This window comes from Mytilus edulis, chromosome 14, assembly GCF_963676685.1.
Source record: "Mytilus edulis chromosome 14, xbMytEdul2.2, whole genome shotgun sequence".
Taxonomy (NCBI): domain Eukaryota; kingdom Metazoa; phylum Mollusca; class Bivalvia; order Mytilida; family Mytilidae; genus Mytilus; species Mytilus edulis.
The window spans coordinates 70,770,821-70,789,301 of NC_092357.1; the positions used below are offsets into that span (position 1 = coordinate 70,770,821).

An 18,481-nucleotide genomic window follows, 5' to 3' on the forward strand; every position below is an offset into this window, starting at 1 on the left:
CAGTTTTCAAGTTGGTCCAAATCGGGGTCCAAAATTAAACTTTGTTTGATTTCATCAAAAATTGAATAAATGGGGTTCTTTGATATACCAAATCTAACTGTGTATGTAGATTCTTCATTTTGGTCCTGTTTTCAAATTGGTCTACACTAAAGTCCAAAGGGTCCAAAATTAAACTTAGTCTGATTTCAACAAAAATTGAAATCTTGGGGTTCTTTGATATGCTGAATCCAAAAATGTACTTAGATTTTTTTATTATGGGCCCAGTTTTCAAGTTGGTCCAAATCAGGATCTAAAATTATTATATTAAGTGTTGTGCAATAGCAAGTCTTTTCAATTGCACAGTATTGCGCAATGGCAAGAAATATCTAATTGCACAATATTGTGAAATAGCAATTTTTTTTTTAATTAGAGTTATCTTTCTTTGTCCAGAATAGTAAGCAAGAAATATCTAATTGCAAAATATTGTGCAATAGCAAGATTTTTTTTTTAATTGGAGTTATCTTTCTTTGTCCAGAATCAACTTAAATCTTTGTTATATACAATATACAATGTATATTCACTTTTTACTACCAACTGATAAATTATAATAAATAACATTCAGTGATAACAAGCAGTTTTTTTTACATCTTAATATTTTATGATGTATTTAAATGAGTAGCTATTGTTGCAAACTCCATTAGAAATTTTAATTGAGATTAGTTTTGGAATAAGGGAAAGGGGGATGTGATTAAAAAAATTGGGTTCAATTTTTCTCATTTGAAATTTCATAAATAAAAAAGAAAATTTCTTCAAACATTTTTATGCCCCACCTACGATAGTAGAGGGGCATTATGTTTTCTGGTCTGTGCGTCCGTCCGTCCGTCTGTTCGTTCGTCCGTCCGTCTGTCCCGCTTCAGGGTAAAGTTTTTGGTTAAGGTAGTTTTTGATGAAGTTTAAGTCCAATCGACTTCAAACTTAGTACACATGTCCCCTATGATATGATCTTTCTAATTCTAATGCCAAATTAGAGTTTTTACCCCAATTTCACGGTCCACTGAACATGGAAAATGATAGTGCGAGTGGGGCATTCGTGTACTGAGGACACATTCTTGTTTTGAGAGGATTAATATTCAACAGCATAGTGAATTGCTCTAAGAGAAAACAAAAATTTTAAGTTCATTAGAACACATTCATTCTGTGTCAGAAACCTATGCTGTGTCAACTATTTAATCACAATCCAAATTTAGTGCTGAATCCAGCTTGAATGTTGTGTCCATACTTGCCCCAACCGTTCAGGGTTCAACCTCTGCGGTCGTATAAAGCTACGCCCTGCGGAGCATCTGGTTGTCATTGTCGTCAGTACAAAAATCTTCTCCTTTGAACCGACTGGACCAAATGATAAAAACTTGGCCATAATCATCATTTAGGTATCTAGTTTAAAAACTATGTCTGATAGCAATGCCTGGCAACCATGATGAAAATTGAAGTTTTTGTTATTATTTTGAAAACCGTTATAAATAGTATTGAAGGGTGTACAGTGACCTATACTTGTTAAATTCCATGTCCTTTGGTTGCTAGTGGAGAGTTGTCTCATTTGTAAGTCATACCACATAATCTTACTTCTATAAACACTTTAACAATGATACAGATATTTCTTTATTTTAATTATACAAATGATCAGATGTCTAAAATGACAATGCATAATGATACATGCTATTCCTGTTAATATCTAAATTGCTGGATCTTTGTTGAAACTGGGTAGTTGTCCAATATTTTCTTTGCTGTTTAAATTAAACACTTCCTTTTTTGCTAGAAAATTTGACATTCTAAAAAACTCAAGTAGATTTTGACAACCATGGGCAGACCACTTCTTCAAACTAAAATTGAACCTTAGAATTAAAAACATTGCATTCAAAAGAAATTTTAATACCATTTCCCAGGTAGAAATTTCCCCACATTGCACCCTCTCTCACCATGACAGTTAAAAATTACAAAACCTACTGACTGTAGTGTATTTTTTCATTGTCTACAGCAATGAACATCTTGGCTCTAAACAATATTTTTAACAGTGAAAATAAACATAATGATGATGAAGACACTTATTCATCTTCTAAATCAGAAGCTTCGATCTAACCAACATTTAGAAATGATAATAAACATTATGAAGATGTAGACACTTTGTCATCTGCTTCTGATTCTTCAGGAAGTTCTTCACCAACTTCAAATCTAACAAAGTCCATTACTTTCATATTGTTCTCTGTTAAAATTTCATACACTTTTGTATCAGGGTCCATTAAATATTCTTGAAATAAGAATCGTGATTCATCTTTTTCTTTTTCTTTCGGTAAATTTTCAATTTCATCATCACTTTCTCCTTCTCTTGAATCTTGAGCCTCATTTTCATATTTCTCTGCATTCTCTGCGGAGCTGTTGTTTGACACATTTTCATCAGTTTCAATCTCTTCATCTTTACTACTCTCTAAAGCTATATCGTCATAGTTACCAATTGTTTTTGGATTCATGCCAACAATATGTTGACCTAGTTGCTGACTTAGACTATGACCTGGGATGACCTTTGTACCATTTATTATTTGACTAAATTGAACAACAGCAGCATATTTTCCTAACTGAACATTTTTTATCCACAGTGGTTTACCTTAAATAAATAAAAAATCATTTAATGTCTGATTATATCAGTGTCATAGAGAATATATAGAAAATTGTGGAAATAATTTTTATGAGTTGCTTCCCTTTAAATATATTACTGTAAATTCAGAAATTATTGCATTCATTATTGTGATTTTTCAAAAATGGACAAAAATGCAGGTTTAATTAATGTGATTTCAGAAAAATCCACATACAGATATATGTTTTAGTTATAAAATGTGAGTTCTTATTACTACAATACTCAACTAGTTGCATTATTCACATTTATAAGTTTTTCAATAATTTCTAATTTTACAGTATAATCATTTTTTTAAAATGCCAAATGTTTGAAAGGTAAATGAAAAGTTTGGTTTAAATTATACTGACCTTAAGATAGCAAACATTCTCAATTTTTTTAATAATTGGTATAAAAATATGAAAACATTACCATTTCTCTTACCTACACAAGAGATGTTACAGAATTAATCATAAAAGAAGCATTTTTTAGACCCGTTGGTTTCTGATCTTTGGTCGGGTTCTTGTATCTTTGACACATTCCCCATTATCATTCTCAATTTTATAAAGTCCATAAAATAAATTTTAATTCTACTTATAATTATTCTAAAAGTTCTAAGCAACCGTATTTGATTGCCTCGCATTCATCACTCTTAATCAATTTTGGAACAGTCCTAATTTCCTTTTTTTTTTTTATACCTGTTACATGAACTGTAACTAACTAATAAATGTTTTTGTGTTGCAGACATCTGAGGTTCATATTTCTTAATCTTTTATCTGTAAACACATGTACAGTATTGCAATTAGTTGAAAATATCAATTAATAAAGTTTGAGGGTCTAATCATTTTCTGAACTTTTCTTCATCAGTACCCCAAAAATTTAAAACCAGGAATTATGATACTAAAACTTAAACAGTGGATTCAATTATTTTCGTGGGTACCAATTTTTCGTGGATTGAGGAAAACTTGCATTATCGTGGATATTTGAGTTTGTGGTTTTGCAAAAGTCTGCATAAATTCCTATATAAAATTTGTGATTAGTTGAACATTCCCGGTTATTGGTTAACACGAAATCCACGAAAATTCGTATGCAACGAATAATAATGAATCCACAGTAATCATGGTAATTGTATATTTACCTGCAGGACCATACACATAAGATCCTAATTGTAAATCATTGGTAGCTTTATAAAATAGGGCTCGTCTTAGTTGCATGTTTTCTCCAATATTTCCTATCTCCATGGCAACCAAGTCTGCTATTGAACTGCTGTTGTCTGTTCCAGATTTAACTCCTCCTACTTCAGACTTCATTAGGAGGGACTAAAAGGGAAATTAGATTTCATTAGGAGGGACTAAAAGAGAAATTAGATTTCGTTAAGAGGGACTAAAAGGGAAATTAATTAACATTTGAGCTGTGTCGGATAGAAATTGACCTTATGCAAGTGCATGTATACATGTACATGTATAAGACTTTCATTGATTTTGGAACAATCAAATATGAAAAAAATCACTATTTTTGGTCTTTATTGTAGGGTTCAAATATCATGTATATCAACTCAATTTTCAATGGTAAAAGACTTTGCATTTACTTTTTTCAACCCGAAATAGATAAACAGTTGCATTATTATACATTTTTGCATAAGGTTTATTTTTATCTGAAGAGTCTGATTAAATATAAACAAACCGATTCTCTAAATAGCCAGCATTTTTGAGAAAGTAGTAGTGTATCATCTTACTAAGTCTATCAAAATAATTTTTGCAAAGAATTTTTTTCAGGCCAGTGCTAGAGGGGCCGTCTTAAACTTGCACTATGACTTTGAGATGAAGAATAGCAATTAAGGTGGTACCTAACATTACAGGGAGATAACTCTATAAAGTCAGCTAAACGTTTTAATTACATTGTGTTGTAAAAGGAATATTAAGCTTCTCAATGATCAAAATTGGTGTTTGTCAAACTGCTATATAACCAGTGTAATTTTTCTGACAAAACGGTTGGTTCAAAATTTTTGATTTTTTTTATATTTTTGTTAAAGGATCAAAGTAAATACTTTGACAAAATTTTATAAAAATTAAACGAGCCAAATTAATTTCAGTGAAAGTGTTGGGTACCACTTTAATGCGCTGTTCCAATGCTTTTTGTGTGATTTTTGCTGTACATGTACTGATATTATGTCAAGGATAAATACCCCATATCAGTTGTTTTTCTGTAAGATATTTTTTCTTGTAAAATATCTGTTGTCATGCTTAAGATGGATAACGTGAGGGTACCCAAATTGCACCTATTTTGACAGTTGTTTTTTAACCTACGTTTATATATGCTTCACACAAAAGTTTTCAGTATGTGTTTATTTTGTAGATGTATCATTATTTATTATATGGTTTCACCAATTTAATTTTGAATTCATTTGGAATCATAGAAAAATTGGTCTGAACTAACCTCCAAACCATCAATGATTCTGTAATGAGGAGTACCCAAATTGCATCCATGCTTAAAATCGCATCGTCAATAGCCTGAAAACCGAGCTTTTGTTTAATTTCTTAAAATATTCTGAACAATTGAATATAAGTTCATGATTACTCTTCATTTTTTACAAAATGGATACTTGTAACATATTGTATTTGCTGATATTAAAAAGATGATATTTTGATGACGTCGCATGGCGACGTTTCCGTACATTTTGCTTTTTCAGTAAACAGTCCACCTGTTGATAAATACTGTGAACGTTTTGTATATATCTAAATATTTTTACCTATGTTGGAAGACGTGCATAGTATCAAGTCATAAAAATACAAACTGTTTAGTCTCTAGGAAATCTGGAAAGATTTCCATTGCTATTTTTGCTAAATAGGTGCAATTTGGGTACTCGGTGCAATTTGGGTACCCTCACGTTACAGTTTATCCTGGAAGGTATTATATTTGCCAGTATTTTGGTGTAGAATTGTCATAGCATTGTCAGTTCTTTTTCCACTAACGGTTTGATTATTATTTTGGTATCTCTTGCTTTTCTTTTATTGACAAATTTATATATCAATGAGTAATGTTTACCACCAGAAAATATCTTCATTTGACATTTTTAAACATCATGATAAAACAATCTGTTGATTTTAACCTCTGATTTATACCATGACAATACCTTACCTTTGTATCGTTGATATTTTTACTGTGTTGGTGACAAACTGTTGCTAGGTGGGTTACAAAAGTTTTAAACTTGTCTGTTCTGGCTACAAAATCAGTTTCACAATTAACCTGAAAATAAAAATAAAAACCATCGAAAGGTTAAATGTTCTCAGATGCATTGGATATTATTATTTCTCTCAGTCCCTACTTACTAAGAAAATATGTTAAGAGTTTATAAATGTTATATGTAAATTTGTTAAGACACGTCTCCAATTTGTAAATATTGTAAGGGCTTTTCCAGAATTAATTGTAGGGGGCATGGGGAGAGGAAGGCACTAAAATTTGATGGGTGGCGGTTATTTATGGCGGTTATTTAAGAAAAGATTGCTCGAACATTTAAATGAAATATCCAATTTAAAATGTGTGCATGGAGGGGTTAAATAAAAAGTGAATTCCTCCCCCATACATTTATTTTTGGAACATCCCTAAATTTATTTAATACAATAAAGTGTTAAAATAAAGAAATGTAACAATGCCTGCTTACCCTAACCTCAAACTTAAACAATTGTTGGTGCTGTCAAAATGATAATACTCTCTTATTCAAGATTAACAAACTATATTATTAAACAAGAATGTGTCCCAATTACACAGATACCCAACTCGCACTATCATTTTCTATGTTCTGTGGACCGTGAAATTGGGGTAAAAACTCTAATTTGGCATTAAAATTAGAAAGATCATAGCATAGGGAACATGTGTACTAAGTTTAAAGTTGATTGGACTTTAACTTCATCAAAAACTACCTTGACCAAAAACTTTAACCTGAAGCCGGACGAACGAACAAACAGACGGAGGAACGAACGGACCCACAGACCAGAAAACATAATGCCCCTCTACTATCGTAGGTGGGGCATAAAAAACATAATGCCCCTCTACAATCGTAGGTGGGGCATAAAAATTAATATATAAATTCAAAAATGATTGTGATGTTTATCTGATCTTTGTCATGTTTGTCATTATAAACTCTTTTATCATTAATCAACTAGTTGCAGTATTGTATCTTTAATACTTGAATCTTTTGATTTTTTTTAAAATAAAGACAAACACAATTTTACTGTGCGTATTGTTTTTTTTTTTGTAATTTATTTTTATTTCATCTGAAAATACACCAAGCATTGTGATACATAATTATATAGTTAATTCATAATACATGTATTGATATTAAATTTTTCAATAACAGTCTAAAATTAAAAAGTTTGTTATGCTAATTGTTCTAAATTTTCTACTCGATCATACACATCCTTTTTCACTCTGGATTAGAATATATACCTGAATATGTTGATAAGGTTAATGATGGCATCAGCCTTCTCCTCTAGCCACATGCATCACTGTCTATACAATGATGTTGAACATGAGAGGTACCAGGAGAGGCCACCAGAGATCATTAACAGATAACATGTTGAACAGAATCACATAATAAATGTCAACCTTAGTCAAGGGGAGATAATTCAATCAATTCAAATACAATCAAACAAAAACTAGTATATCAATATATATAGCAATATCAATAAACATAGATAGTACTTTTAAGATGCACACAAATCACTGTCCAGTTGTGATGTGCATCAACATATTATTAATTGTCCATGAACTATTATAAAGCCTTAAGTAAGTACAAAATAGAAAGATCTCTCCTCAAAGGTGAACTAAGTTTTTAATTAATTCCCATTTGCTATCAAATTTCTCTCTTGCTTTAGGGGATCTGTAAAAGGAGGTAGATATTTTTTCTATTCGGTAGGAATTTTTAATCATAGCTATGACACCTGTAAGAGTGGGTAATGAAGTATTAAAGACTCTGACCCAAGAACAATATTTTCCACATTAGGTATTAAAGTTAAATTATTTTCAACTAGAAGAAGTGCTGCAATTTCTAACCACAAATTTCTAACTAGGGTACATTCCCAGAAAAGGTGACTTATAGTTTCTTTAGTTTCATTACAGAAACTACACATGTTAGTTTCTTTAACCCATATTTCAGCAATAATGCATTTGTAGCAAGAGTTCTATGTAAAATCTTAAACTTGAACATACTAAATTTGTTGTTTTTAGTGCAACAAAAGGGTAAACTATAAATGAAATCCCAATTTTCTATATGAGTGCCTAGTTCCTTACACATTTTGTCTTCTTGTTTTGTAGGACGTTCTGTATACATTGACAAGAATTTTTTATAAAAGAACTGACATGACTTTTTATTGTTTTTTATAAATTCAAATTTATCGTTAGATATGTGCGTAATTTTCTCTGAAGTAGTGATTAGATTTTTCCAGTCTCTTGGTATCATATGAAGCAAAGAATGGTATTCCAAGAAATTAATATTAAGATTATATTTTTCGCAGAATTCTTTTAAAGTAAAAAAATTACTGTTTTCATCAAGTAAATCACCTACAAAGAAAACTCCTGATTCAACCCACCTCTGGTAAAAGACAGTTTTATTATTAATTTTCAAACTCTTGTTTAGCCATATGGATTGTTTCATGATCCCTTCAGCAGTGCCATTAGTGAGAGTGTTTAGGATATTCCAGTTTAGTAAAATATCTTTCCAGAAATTATTAAAATTTGAAGAAATCTTTTGGATACCATCAGGGGTCATCAACCATATTTTGTCTGCTCCTAATCTGTTATATTGATCTATTAACAATGTTTTCCATGGGGATATATTACTGTGCGTGTTGTTGTGTGATAGTTTTTTCTACATTGGATAGAGTTAAAGGGGGATGGTTGAGATCTAAAAATTATGTTTTTAACCCCGCCACATTTTTGTTTGTGGTCCAGCTGGAGCACGTCTCCAGGTGCAGGAGTTCCTGCTGGATTGAAGACCCATTGGTGGCCTTCCACTGTTGTCTGTTGTCTGTTCTTTGGACAGGTTGTTGTCTCTATTTGACACATCCCCCTTTCCCATTCTCAATTTTATATCTACAGAGACAGTGAGCTGAGGGTGGACATCTTACCTCTACCATAGTCACATGACTTTTATCATAAATTAAACCAACAAGTCCCTGAGCCATTTTCCTGTTCTGTAACTTTGTTGCTTTTGCCCATCCTTCTTTCTTTGCCTCTTCTTGTAACCATTTCTCTGCCTGTTAAATATCAACATATTCATGTTTATTTATACCAGATTTGTAATAGAGGAAAAAATATGAAGAAAGGGAATTTTATTTGTTTTACTTGATACTCAGAGTCAGAACCCTTTTCTCTTTTAATGATTTTGACATTCATGACATTTGTCCAAAACATTACTAATACATGTACAATATGATGTATAAACCTCTGACAAACAATGAAATATAAAAGTTTGATCAAAATTTGACAAATTGCAAGAACATAATTACAATATGATTATTATTTACAAACAGTATATATTTTAATAATATAAACTCTCATTTGAATGGCAATGATTTCTAAACTTGGCCTAGACATTCCAGATATAAACCTCTGGTATAACATAAGTAATTGTTATAAGTTTGATTAACATTTAAAAAGAACAGGATGGACATTAGATGTGTGCAGAGATGCATAGACATGATAGAGGGATTGGCACTCCCATTTTTCTCTTTTTTCCCCACAACCTGTGATGCATTCAGAGTACCATTAATCCTGTTAATAATATTAATATTTTATATTACTGTGAATTCAGAAATTATTGCGAGGTTTTTATTATTGCAAAAAATGCGACAGAGTTGTAAACGCATTAATTTAAACTCGCATTTTGAAATATTTTATATGAATTAAACAAGATTTTTCTCAAAATCGTTAAAATTAAAATTGCATTTAAGTCTCAAATCACAAAATCGCAGTAATAAATGCACGCAATAATTTCTGAATTTACAGTATATACATGATCATGATGATATATGTAAAGTTACACATACATTGTAGCAAGGAAAATCTCAAGTCTGTGTCCACATGTTAAAGACCCAATGTACCATTTAAATACAAACTGGACAAAATTACCTGTTCAACATTATTATCAAACTTCACTAAAGCTTTCTTGCAGTTAATGAAAGCAATTCCTGTCTTTTTCCTTAATTTACTGAGGGCAGCTTTATCTACTTGTGTACTGTAACATCTCATTAATCCTGTCCATCTGATAGCATGCTTTAACATTCTGTAACTATAAATATAAAGTATTAAAGCTTTATCAACCTGAGTACTATAAATCTCATTAATCCTGTCCATCTGATAGCATGCTTCAACATTCTGTAACTATATAAATATAAAGACTTTCTCAACATGTGCATGATGTGTCACATCTTATTAATTCACTCCACCTATAGCTATTCACAGCATTCTTACTGGTGTTTCACAAAGTAAAGAATAAGCCTAATTCTCATATACCATGTATACTGTAAATTCAGAAATTATTGTGATGTTTTTATTATTGCAAAAAATGGGACAGCATTATCATCGCAATAATTAAAACTTGCATTTTGATTTTTTTTTCTTTGAATCAATTAGGATTTTTCTAAATATCACAAAAATAAAAATCTTATTTTAGTCTAAAAGGACAAAATCTCAATAATAATTGCCCGCAATAATTTCTGAATTTACAGTATCAATTATTCATTATTTTTTGGGGTGTAGGATCTATTTAGAATGAAACAACTTGGGACAGAATGACTTTGGCCTATTACGAATGATTTGGATAATAGAAAAAGGTGTGTAATAAACCATTTTGTAGATAATTTAATGAAGGTTTAGTACATAACAATTTTCAATGGGACATGTGCATCATGTGCATGGGATAGATAACCACAAAAGTCAAAATGAAAATGTTCTTGTTATTATAGTATACATGGTATACGGTTAAGTTCGCCACCAGTACTTGTGATGTGTGAGTCTTGTGTACCCTATATGTGCTTATCACGGTCATCTAGTCCAAATAATTATGACGTCTTGAAAGGCTATTTAATTTGTAGACAAATTCGTAAGACGTTGAAGCTAAAAACTAAATTTACCTTTCAAGACGTCATAATTATTTGGACTATGCAGTAACTAACAACTTATTGGGTTATTTGCATGTTGATACTGTAAAATATCAGCTGTGAGTCACAGTATGAAGCTTCAGGTCAAACTTATCCATGTCTGCTCAAACATTTTGAAGTCGCAGATATGATGTCCAGTTCAAATTTATTAAGGCCAGGTCAATATATTAAACGTTACAAAGCCTTGATATGCAATTTATTAAGAGCTGAGCAGATTGAACAGAGGGACTACATATAATCATGCTTATCGCCAAATTCCCTTATATATCGTCATGCATGTTTAGTTTAATCTAGTCCAAATAATTATGAACTAATCATGGTCATGTAAGGCTATTTTAATTTATTCTGTGATGACTTCCAACTTAATTTCAATAGCCTTTCAAGACTCTAATGTATGTAATGGTAAATTCCTTCGATATCCAAAACCCCTAGAGAGCTGCCAAGGTACGGTGGAATCCATTTACACTCCCTATCGGGATTAATGCAGATGTGTCACTAACGTATTTACAATGTTTAACATTTACAAGGACAATCCCCAACCCAACACCAGTGTGTTTTAGTACACCGGGTAGTAAACTTGTAAATACAACATAACAAATCATGAAATACTGAAAATAGGAAAAACTGTTAATTTGGGAACTCGTTTGGTGACAAAAACATCACAAATCATAATATAGGACAATGATTTGAGAATGCATATTTTCGTTTTGATCAGATACAGAGCAGGTTACATAAATTTCACAACCTTGAGAGAACGTGCAACTATTGGGGACGTTAGTGATGAGGGGATGAGATGAGTATTCTATTGCAAGTTATTTGAAAGTACTAAAAGGTATGCTACAGCTCCGAACCCACATTATATTATCCACGCTTTTCATACTCGCTATAAACGCACATCTTGTCAATTCCATGGGTTTAGCATGACGATTGTGTTGAAAATTGCTTAGAAGTAAAATCTAGACATGTAAGATCAGCATATCTTTATCATTTTATAATGAAGATGTTTTGCTTTAATTTAATATATGCAACCAAGGATGGATTTGTATAGTATATTTACTATACAAATCCTTGATGCAACCTAATTTTTGTTTTTGTTCTTTTCTTAATTGTTCATGAACATTAACAATGTGTTAACTGTTGATATTTATAGCCTTTTTCTTCTTCGCTGTGAATACCACTGTCACTCTAATATAATTATAATCAATTTAACTATTGTCAGTTTATTGTCTTAATTTTGTATGCCATAACTATTTAATGTAAATGTGTTTGTGCGAATAAAATATTGACTATTGTCTATTGTCTATTTAATTTATAGAATCCAGTCAGCAAGGTTCAAAATATTAAAGGGAAATTCCGCGATTTTTTACTTATCATTTAATTATGTTCATCTTAACATAAAAAAACACATTTGCAAAGTTTTAAATTTATATTCCTTCTAATAACGGAGAAAATCAAGTATTTGTAACTTTTTTGGTTGAATTCTCGAGTGGGTCGTGACGTATTAGCCCGATTTATTGAATTCTGGGAAAAAATAAAATCTGTTTAACTCTTATAGCTTATCGACAATATACGTAATTAAAAGCGCACAGCTGACGAATGGTCGAAGTTGTAAACCACAATATAAGAATGAACGAAAGTGAATATGCATATATATACCGTTTTGTATTGATTGAATTAAACTCCTATAAAATTATCTCTAGTAAATGTTTTTGAATAAATTTAATTAATTATTGTTGAGATTTTTTTCATAAAATATTTATTGAACATTTTTACTGATATTGAACTAAAAATATTTCAGTTCTATTTACCGTTATTGTTTTGATAATCATTTCAATGCAACTAATGTGTGAGCAGAGTGTGTATATTATTTTGTAAAGGTCACTGTATATGTCTCGGCTTGAGGTCAATTCGTTTACCTTGTAGCTATTTAGCCGCAGGTGTGAGTTCAAGCGTACACAGGTATAAATGTTGTTATTTGGAAAGGATAAATACACGGCCGACACTCGGCTAACCGAGAGATTGGTCAGTTAATCTATATTGAGTATGCGGCTATATCGGCAGTGGGTCTGTTAATCGGGTTGGCTAAAGGCTGTTAATCAGGTATTATCGAGAAAATCATTGAAAACTCAGAATGTTTCATTGTATAACCTTTTAAATATATGTTTATCATAAAAAATATTTATGTCTGACAAAACTATTCAATGTACTGAATCCATAGGTGTAATTATTATTTTTCTAGCTTCTATGTACGATCTATAAAATGAAAAGGCAAATTACTCATCAGTAAATTTATACACATTTTACACACACAAAATGTACACAAAATGACACTTGGGTTGAATTTACTTGCATGCACTATTTTGAACATCGAAAAAAGACAGGCATTATGAGTGTTAACCAAATTGATATCATTTTGTGAAAACTCTACACGAAAATCTGTATTTTGGTGACATAAATCAATCTTTATTAAAAACCTGGTCTGTTAATGGGTCGGATGTATAAAACCCGGTCTGTTAATTAGTCTGTTAAGAGTTATGAATGACAATAAAAGTATAATTTTATTACTTTATGGTGTGTTCATTTGGTAGGCTCAAGACGAGCGGCTAAAATATACGGAAACAACACTTGAGCAATGGAACATAAAATATATACGGAAACAAAACATGAGCAATGGAATATAAAATATACGGAACAAAACACATGAACAATAACAATGTAGGCAATGGATATTGAAAATTGATAAAAATGGTTTCAAAAAGTGTTAAATTAAAGTAAAATTGATTTTATCCGAGAATGGTCGCATATATCATGTGGATTCTGTTTAATTGTCATTAATGACACCAATGTGTCATCTACATTGGTAACCAGTATATAAATCAGAGATTAACGTCGTAATGTAACTAAACATCAGTATATTGGGATGCCTAAATATAAAGAATAGAGAAGAATAATGGGTAAGATAAATAAAATGTAGAGAAAAGTAACATAACCATTTAAAGAATACAGAAATAAACAACACCCCCCAATCCGTACCCTCATGGTATACACGAGAATCTGGATGGAGATACAGAATACAAAATAAAAGATAAGGACAGTAGAGAGTGATGCATTGCTAAAAAAGAGAAGAAAACAAATTGTTTAAGAATAAAGACATGAAACCCCCTGGGTGTTGAAACAGTAACGGATTGCGATGTACTCATATTGGTGACAAATGCTTGACGTTTACATGTGGACACCTGCAGTTCTCCTCTGCACATATGTAGAAAAGGAACTAAACGGAATAAAATGAATTAAATTTTAATACAACCAAATGTAGCTGCATTCGCTCCTTTCCATTTATTTCTTTAGAATGATTTGTAAACAACAGATGATTAAGTAATACAAGAAAGAAAAACAATTGGATGATGCTGAGGAATTAGGATTAAGGTGGTACCGAACACTTTTACTAAAATCAATGTGGTTCGTTTAATTTGAATAAAATTTTGACAAAGTATTTAATTTGAACCTTTAACAGAAATATAAAAATTTCAAAAAATTTGAACCAACCGTTTTGTCAGAAAAATTTAAAACTGGTTATATAGCAGTTTGACAAACACCAATTTTGATCTTCGAGAAGCTTATTATTCCCTTTACAACACAACGTAATAAAACGTATCACTGACTTTACAGAGTTATCTCCCTGTAATGTTGGGTACCACCTAAACGTCCAGTGACAAATGTCATGTGCATATGAAAACGACAACACGTTATATATGTACCCTGTGTTGTATTAGGAAGACACGTTCAATCGGATTTGAGAACATGCTACTTTGAGCAGACACAAAAATTAAGGCTGATTGAAATCGTTAATAATAAATTCATGCATATTCCAGCGACCAACCCAGATCACGCTATATTGAAGTGACATACTCTTGAGTAAAATGAAAAGAAAGTCAAAATAAAAATGCTTTTACTGGAAGGATAGTGTTGCATCGTATTATTATTTTTTGTCGAGCCTTCGACTTTAGTCGAAAAAGCGAGACTAAGCGATCCTACATTCCGTCGTCGTCGGTGTGTCGTCGTCGGCGGCGTCCACAAATATTCACTCTGTGGTTAAAGTTTTTGAAATTTTAATAACTTTCTTGAACTATACTGGATTTCTAACAACCTTGGACAGAAGCTTGTTTATGATCATATTAAGATAGTATCCAGAAGTAAATTTTGTAAAAATAAAATTCCATTTTTTCCGTATTTTACTTATAAATCATGGACTTAGTTTGTTCTGCGTGGAAACATTACATTCACTCTGTGGTTAAAGTTTTTAAAGTTTTAATAACTTTCTTAAACTATCCTTAGTTTGTACCAAACATGGACAGAAGTTTGTTTATGATCATAAGATAGTATCGAGAAGTAAATCCATTTTTTTCCGTATTTTACTTTTGAATGGAATTAGTTTTTCTGCGGGGAAACATTACATTCACTCTGTGGTTAAAGTTTTTAAAAAATTATTAACTTTCTTAAACTATCCTGGGTTTGTACCAAACTTGGACAGAAGCTTATTTATGATCATAAGATAGTATCCAGAAGTAAATATTGTAAAAAGATAACTCCATTTATTCTGTATTTTACTTTTAAATGGACTTAGATTTTCTTCCAGTTAACATTACATACAGTCTGCAGTTAAAGTTTTCAAAACATTTATTAGATTCATTCACTATCCTAAATTTTTACTAAACTTGGACAGAAGCTTCTTACAATCATAAGATAGTATCAAGAGGAATATTTTTTATTGTTTTTTTCCCTCATTTTTGTTGAGCCTGCGATTTACAGCAAAAGTAGGCGAGACACTGGGTTCCGCGGAACCCTTACAATATTTTTTTTTACTCAAGAACATCTCATTTTAAACATTTTCAATGGGAAAATATAAAGGTAGCACAACTATTTTCGTGGCTAAATAACTCTTAACTGACACAATTTCAATTGTCCAACCCATTAACAGACTTTATTCACATAATATTCACTAAAACGTGGTATTACTCACGTTATATTACAATTATGAAATATTTACTAATGTCAATTTATATTTAAGAACCAAAGTAGTATTTTGTGTCTTTTAATTGATATCTAAAATTGTTTGTTTCGCCTTTTATTAAAAAATTGCTATGCATGTAATCATAAATACTACATACTTGCGCGACGCCTTTTACTTTTACTGAAAACTGCGCAGACTATGAAATGTTTTTAAAGGTGGAAAATGTTCTTTGATAGATATAATTTTGTCAGACACTTTTCTTTTTTTGATTTAATTCTTATAATATTCCAAAAATCTGTATATTTGATCGAGTTTAACATTAAATTGTGCGTTTTACTCTTAACAGACGTATAGCCAACCCGATTAACAGACCCACTGCCGATATAGCCACATACTCAATATAGATTAACCGACCAATCTCTCGGTTAGCCGAGTGTCGGCCGTGAAATAGAAAGGATTAGAGTATATGCTGTCATGATGTTAATACACTAAGATTAAATACACGATGAGAATAAAGATACAATAATTAAATTGTGTAAATTAATTGAAAATAAAATTCAGATTCGTAATTCTGAAAGTGTATAAAAATAAAAGGAAACAATTTTTGATTACTTTCTTAGCGGCAATTGGCGTAAAGATTCAAATATGAAGCAAAAAATAGTAGTTTTAATCTTTAATAAAAACTAAATGCAATATTACCCAATTTGATATACCATTGTACATCTGTTTGATATCATTGACTTTACTGGAATTTCTTAACTTGTATTCAAATCTGGCTGTGTTTAAATGCTAATAAAACTATTGCATTTTTAAAGTTTTTAATTGACAAAAAAATACAACATACAACATGCATAATTTTTTTTTAGTTTCTTTTTAACATTTTATTCTTACATAATTAAATTCATTTGACAATCATTTACACGAAAGTGTTTAAAGATTCTGAAGTATTTTTTATGACAAGTTTTTACTGAGAAATCATTATTAATATAAACTCTTATTCTTTATCTTATACAAATTTTGAAATGAATTTTCATTTTTGCGCTATATATATAAAAAATATAATGTGTATCAGGTAGAATTTTATAGGCCTTTTCATATTCAAGGGTTAAAATGCCAGACAAGAAATGATACCAGTATGATATCTATAAAAGATTGATGTTTATCAAATTAAGATGCGGAATGTTTAAAATATAAAAAAAAATACAATTGAAATGTGTCTTTCGTTTCTGATTGTGTGCTTTGTCTTTATACCTTTTTGCTTTTCTTCGTTAACATATTTGTTTGGGTGTATAGTGATTAAGGGGGTTCGCGGGTCTAAATCATTTATATAGGATTTCTCTATATTTTTCTATAAATGAACTTTATCTTATAGTTAATAGAAAAATAAAATAAAAAAAGTGGGGTCACCGTTCATTTGCGCTCACAATCTGCCTTCGAAAGAAGCATACATTTTTGTAAAGGTGTTTTTTTTCTGTTGAAGTAATAAGAGAAATAAAGGTAATATCGAAATAAAAGAAAAGAAATTTATTACAGAAATCGCTAAAATTTTACAATAATTTAGTTTAAGTATAGCTTATATGGAAATTATATTAAAAAAGATAGGTCACCGATGAGTTGAAAAAGATATTTCAATTTTAGAGCCAAAAAATGGCATTTTTCCACCAAAGGGAGATAATTTGAAACTTTTTCAACGATGTATACATTTTGAAAGTCATCTGGGGCCAACACGAATTGATTGTTTTGAATGATTTTTGTACCACATGATAAAGTAACAACTACAAAAGAAAATAAATAAAATTTGTAATGAAAAACAAATGTTTGATTTTTTTCTGAAATTTTTATACCCTCGAGCCTCCTTAAGATAATGTAGATTGCTGTACCTCTAATTTCGACATTTTTACCTATTATGTCAGCTCACATTGTTGTCAATATAATGTATTATATTGCAACTATGAAACACGTGAGAGGTTTGGCTAGCTATAAAACCAGACTGAAGAAAATGCTTGTGATGAGTCAGGAATATGACAGTTAATTAATATCCCTTCGTTTGATGTGTTTAAGCTTTTGATTTGCCAGTTGATTAGGGACTTTCCGTTTTGAATATTCAACGGAGCTCGGTATTTTTGTTATCCTATTTTTTTCTGGTGCGGGAATGTTGAAATGCATTCTAGATTTGTACCATTATAATCTACTCCCAGACACTCTTGAAAGTTCAGAGGTACTCGATGTTGATGATAATTCTATTACATCCATTTTCTTGTAATTTGGTAGTTTTTGTCTTCCGTGTGTGCTCCGATATATGACACTGAGACTATGCCTTGCGGTCATAAAACTTTCGAGCACGATTTTTGTACTCAGACTCAAATATCAACCAATCAAAATGTTGGATTTCATGTTTCGAGCATGATTTTCGTGCTCCGAGCACTGAGAAAAGAGAAATTCTGGATATGTAGTAGATAGTCCATATGATGCATGTGTTATTACTGCTTTAGTTTGATTATCCAATTATAGCTATAACCTTGTCTCACTACTGATTCAACGAGAAAACTAGTGAGGTACCTACAGTGCATCTTAATTCTGATTTTGAGTAAGTTGCACTAATCATATATATATAGATATAGGAAGATGTGGTGTGAGTGCCAATGAGACAACTCTCCATCCAAGTAACAA

At 31.0% G+C, this 18,481-nt stretch overlaps 1 protein-coding gene across 1 annotated transcript; it reads right to left on the bottom strand.

The window, feature by feature from the left end:
• Positions 1 to 1,617: 1,617 nt before the first annotated feature.
• LOC139503898 (elongation factor Ts, mitochondrial-like) lies at positions 1,618 to 11,632 on the bottom strand. Its single transcript, XM_071293898.1, has 6 exons — positions 11,546 to 11,632; positions 9,770 to 9,929; positions 8,767 to 8,895; positions 5,780 to 5,887; positions 3,780 to 3,960; positions 1,618 to 2,635 (listed from the first exon to the last, which is right to left on the bottom strand). Exons 2-6 carry the CDS (start codon positions 9,920 to 9,922, stop codon positions 2,139 to 2,141), a joined length of 1,068 nt encoding a protein of 355 aa, XP_071149999.1. The 5' UTR covers positions 9,923 to 9,929; positions 11,546 to 11,632; the 3' UTR covers positions 1,618 to 2,138.
• Positions 11,633 to 18,481: the final 6,849 nt, after the last annotated feature.

Excerpts from the sequence above, each read along its gene's own strand:
- LOC139503898 (XM_071293898.1), bottom strand. The coding sequence starts at position 9,922 with ATGTTAAAGCATGCTATCAGATGGACAGGATTAATGAGATGTTACAGT. Across the intron at positions 8,896-9,769 it reads TTGATAATAATGTTGAACAG|GCAGAGAAATGGTTACAAGA; the intron begins GTAATTTTGTCC and ends GATATTTAACAG. Across the intron at positions 5,888-8,766 it reads GTCATGTGACTATGGTAGAG|GTTAATTGTGAAACTGATTT; the intron begins GTAAGATGTCCA and ends TTTTATTTTCAG.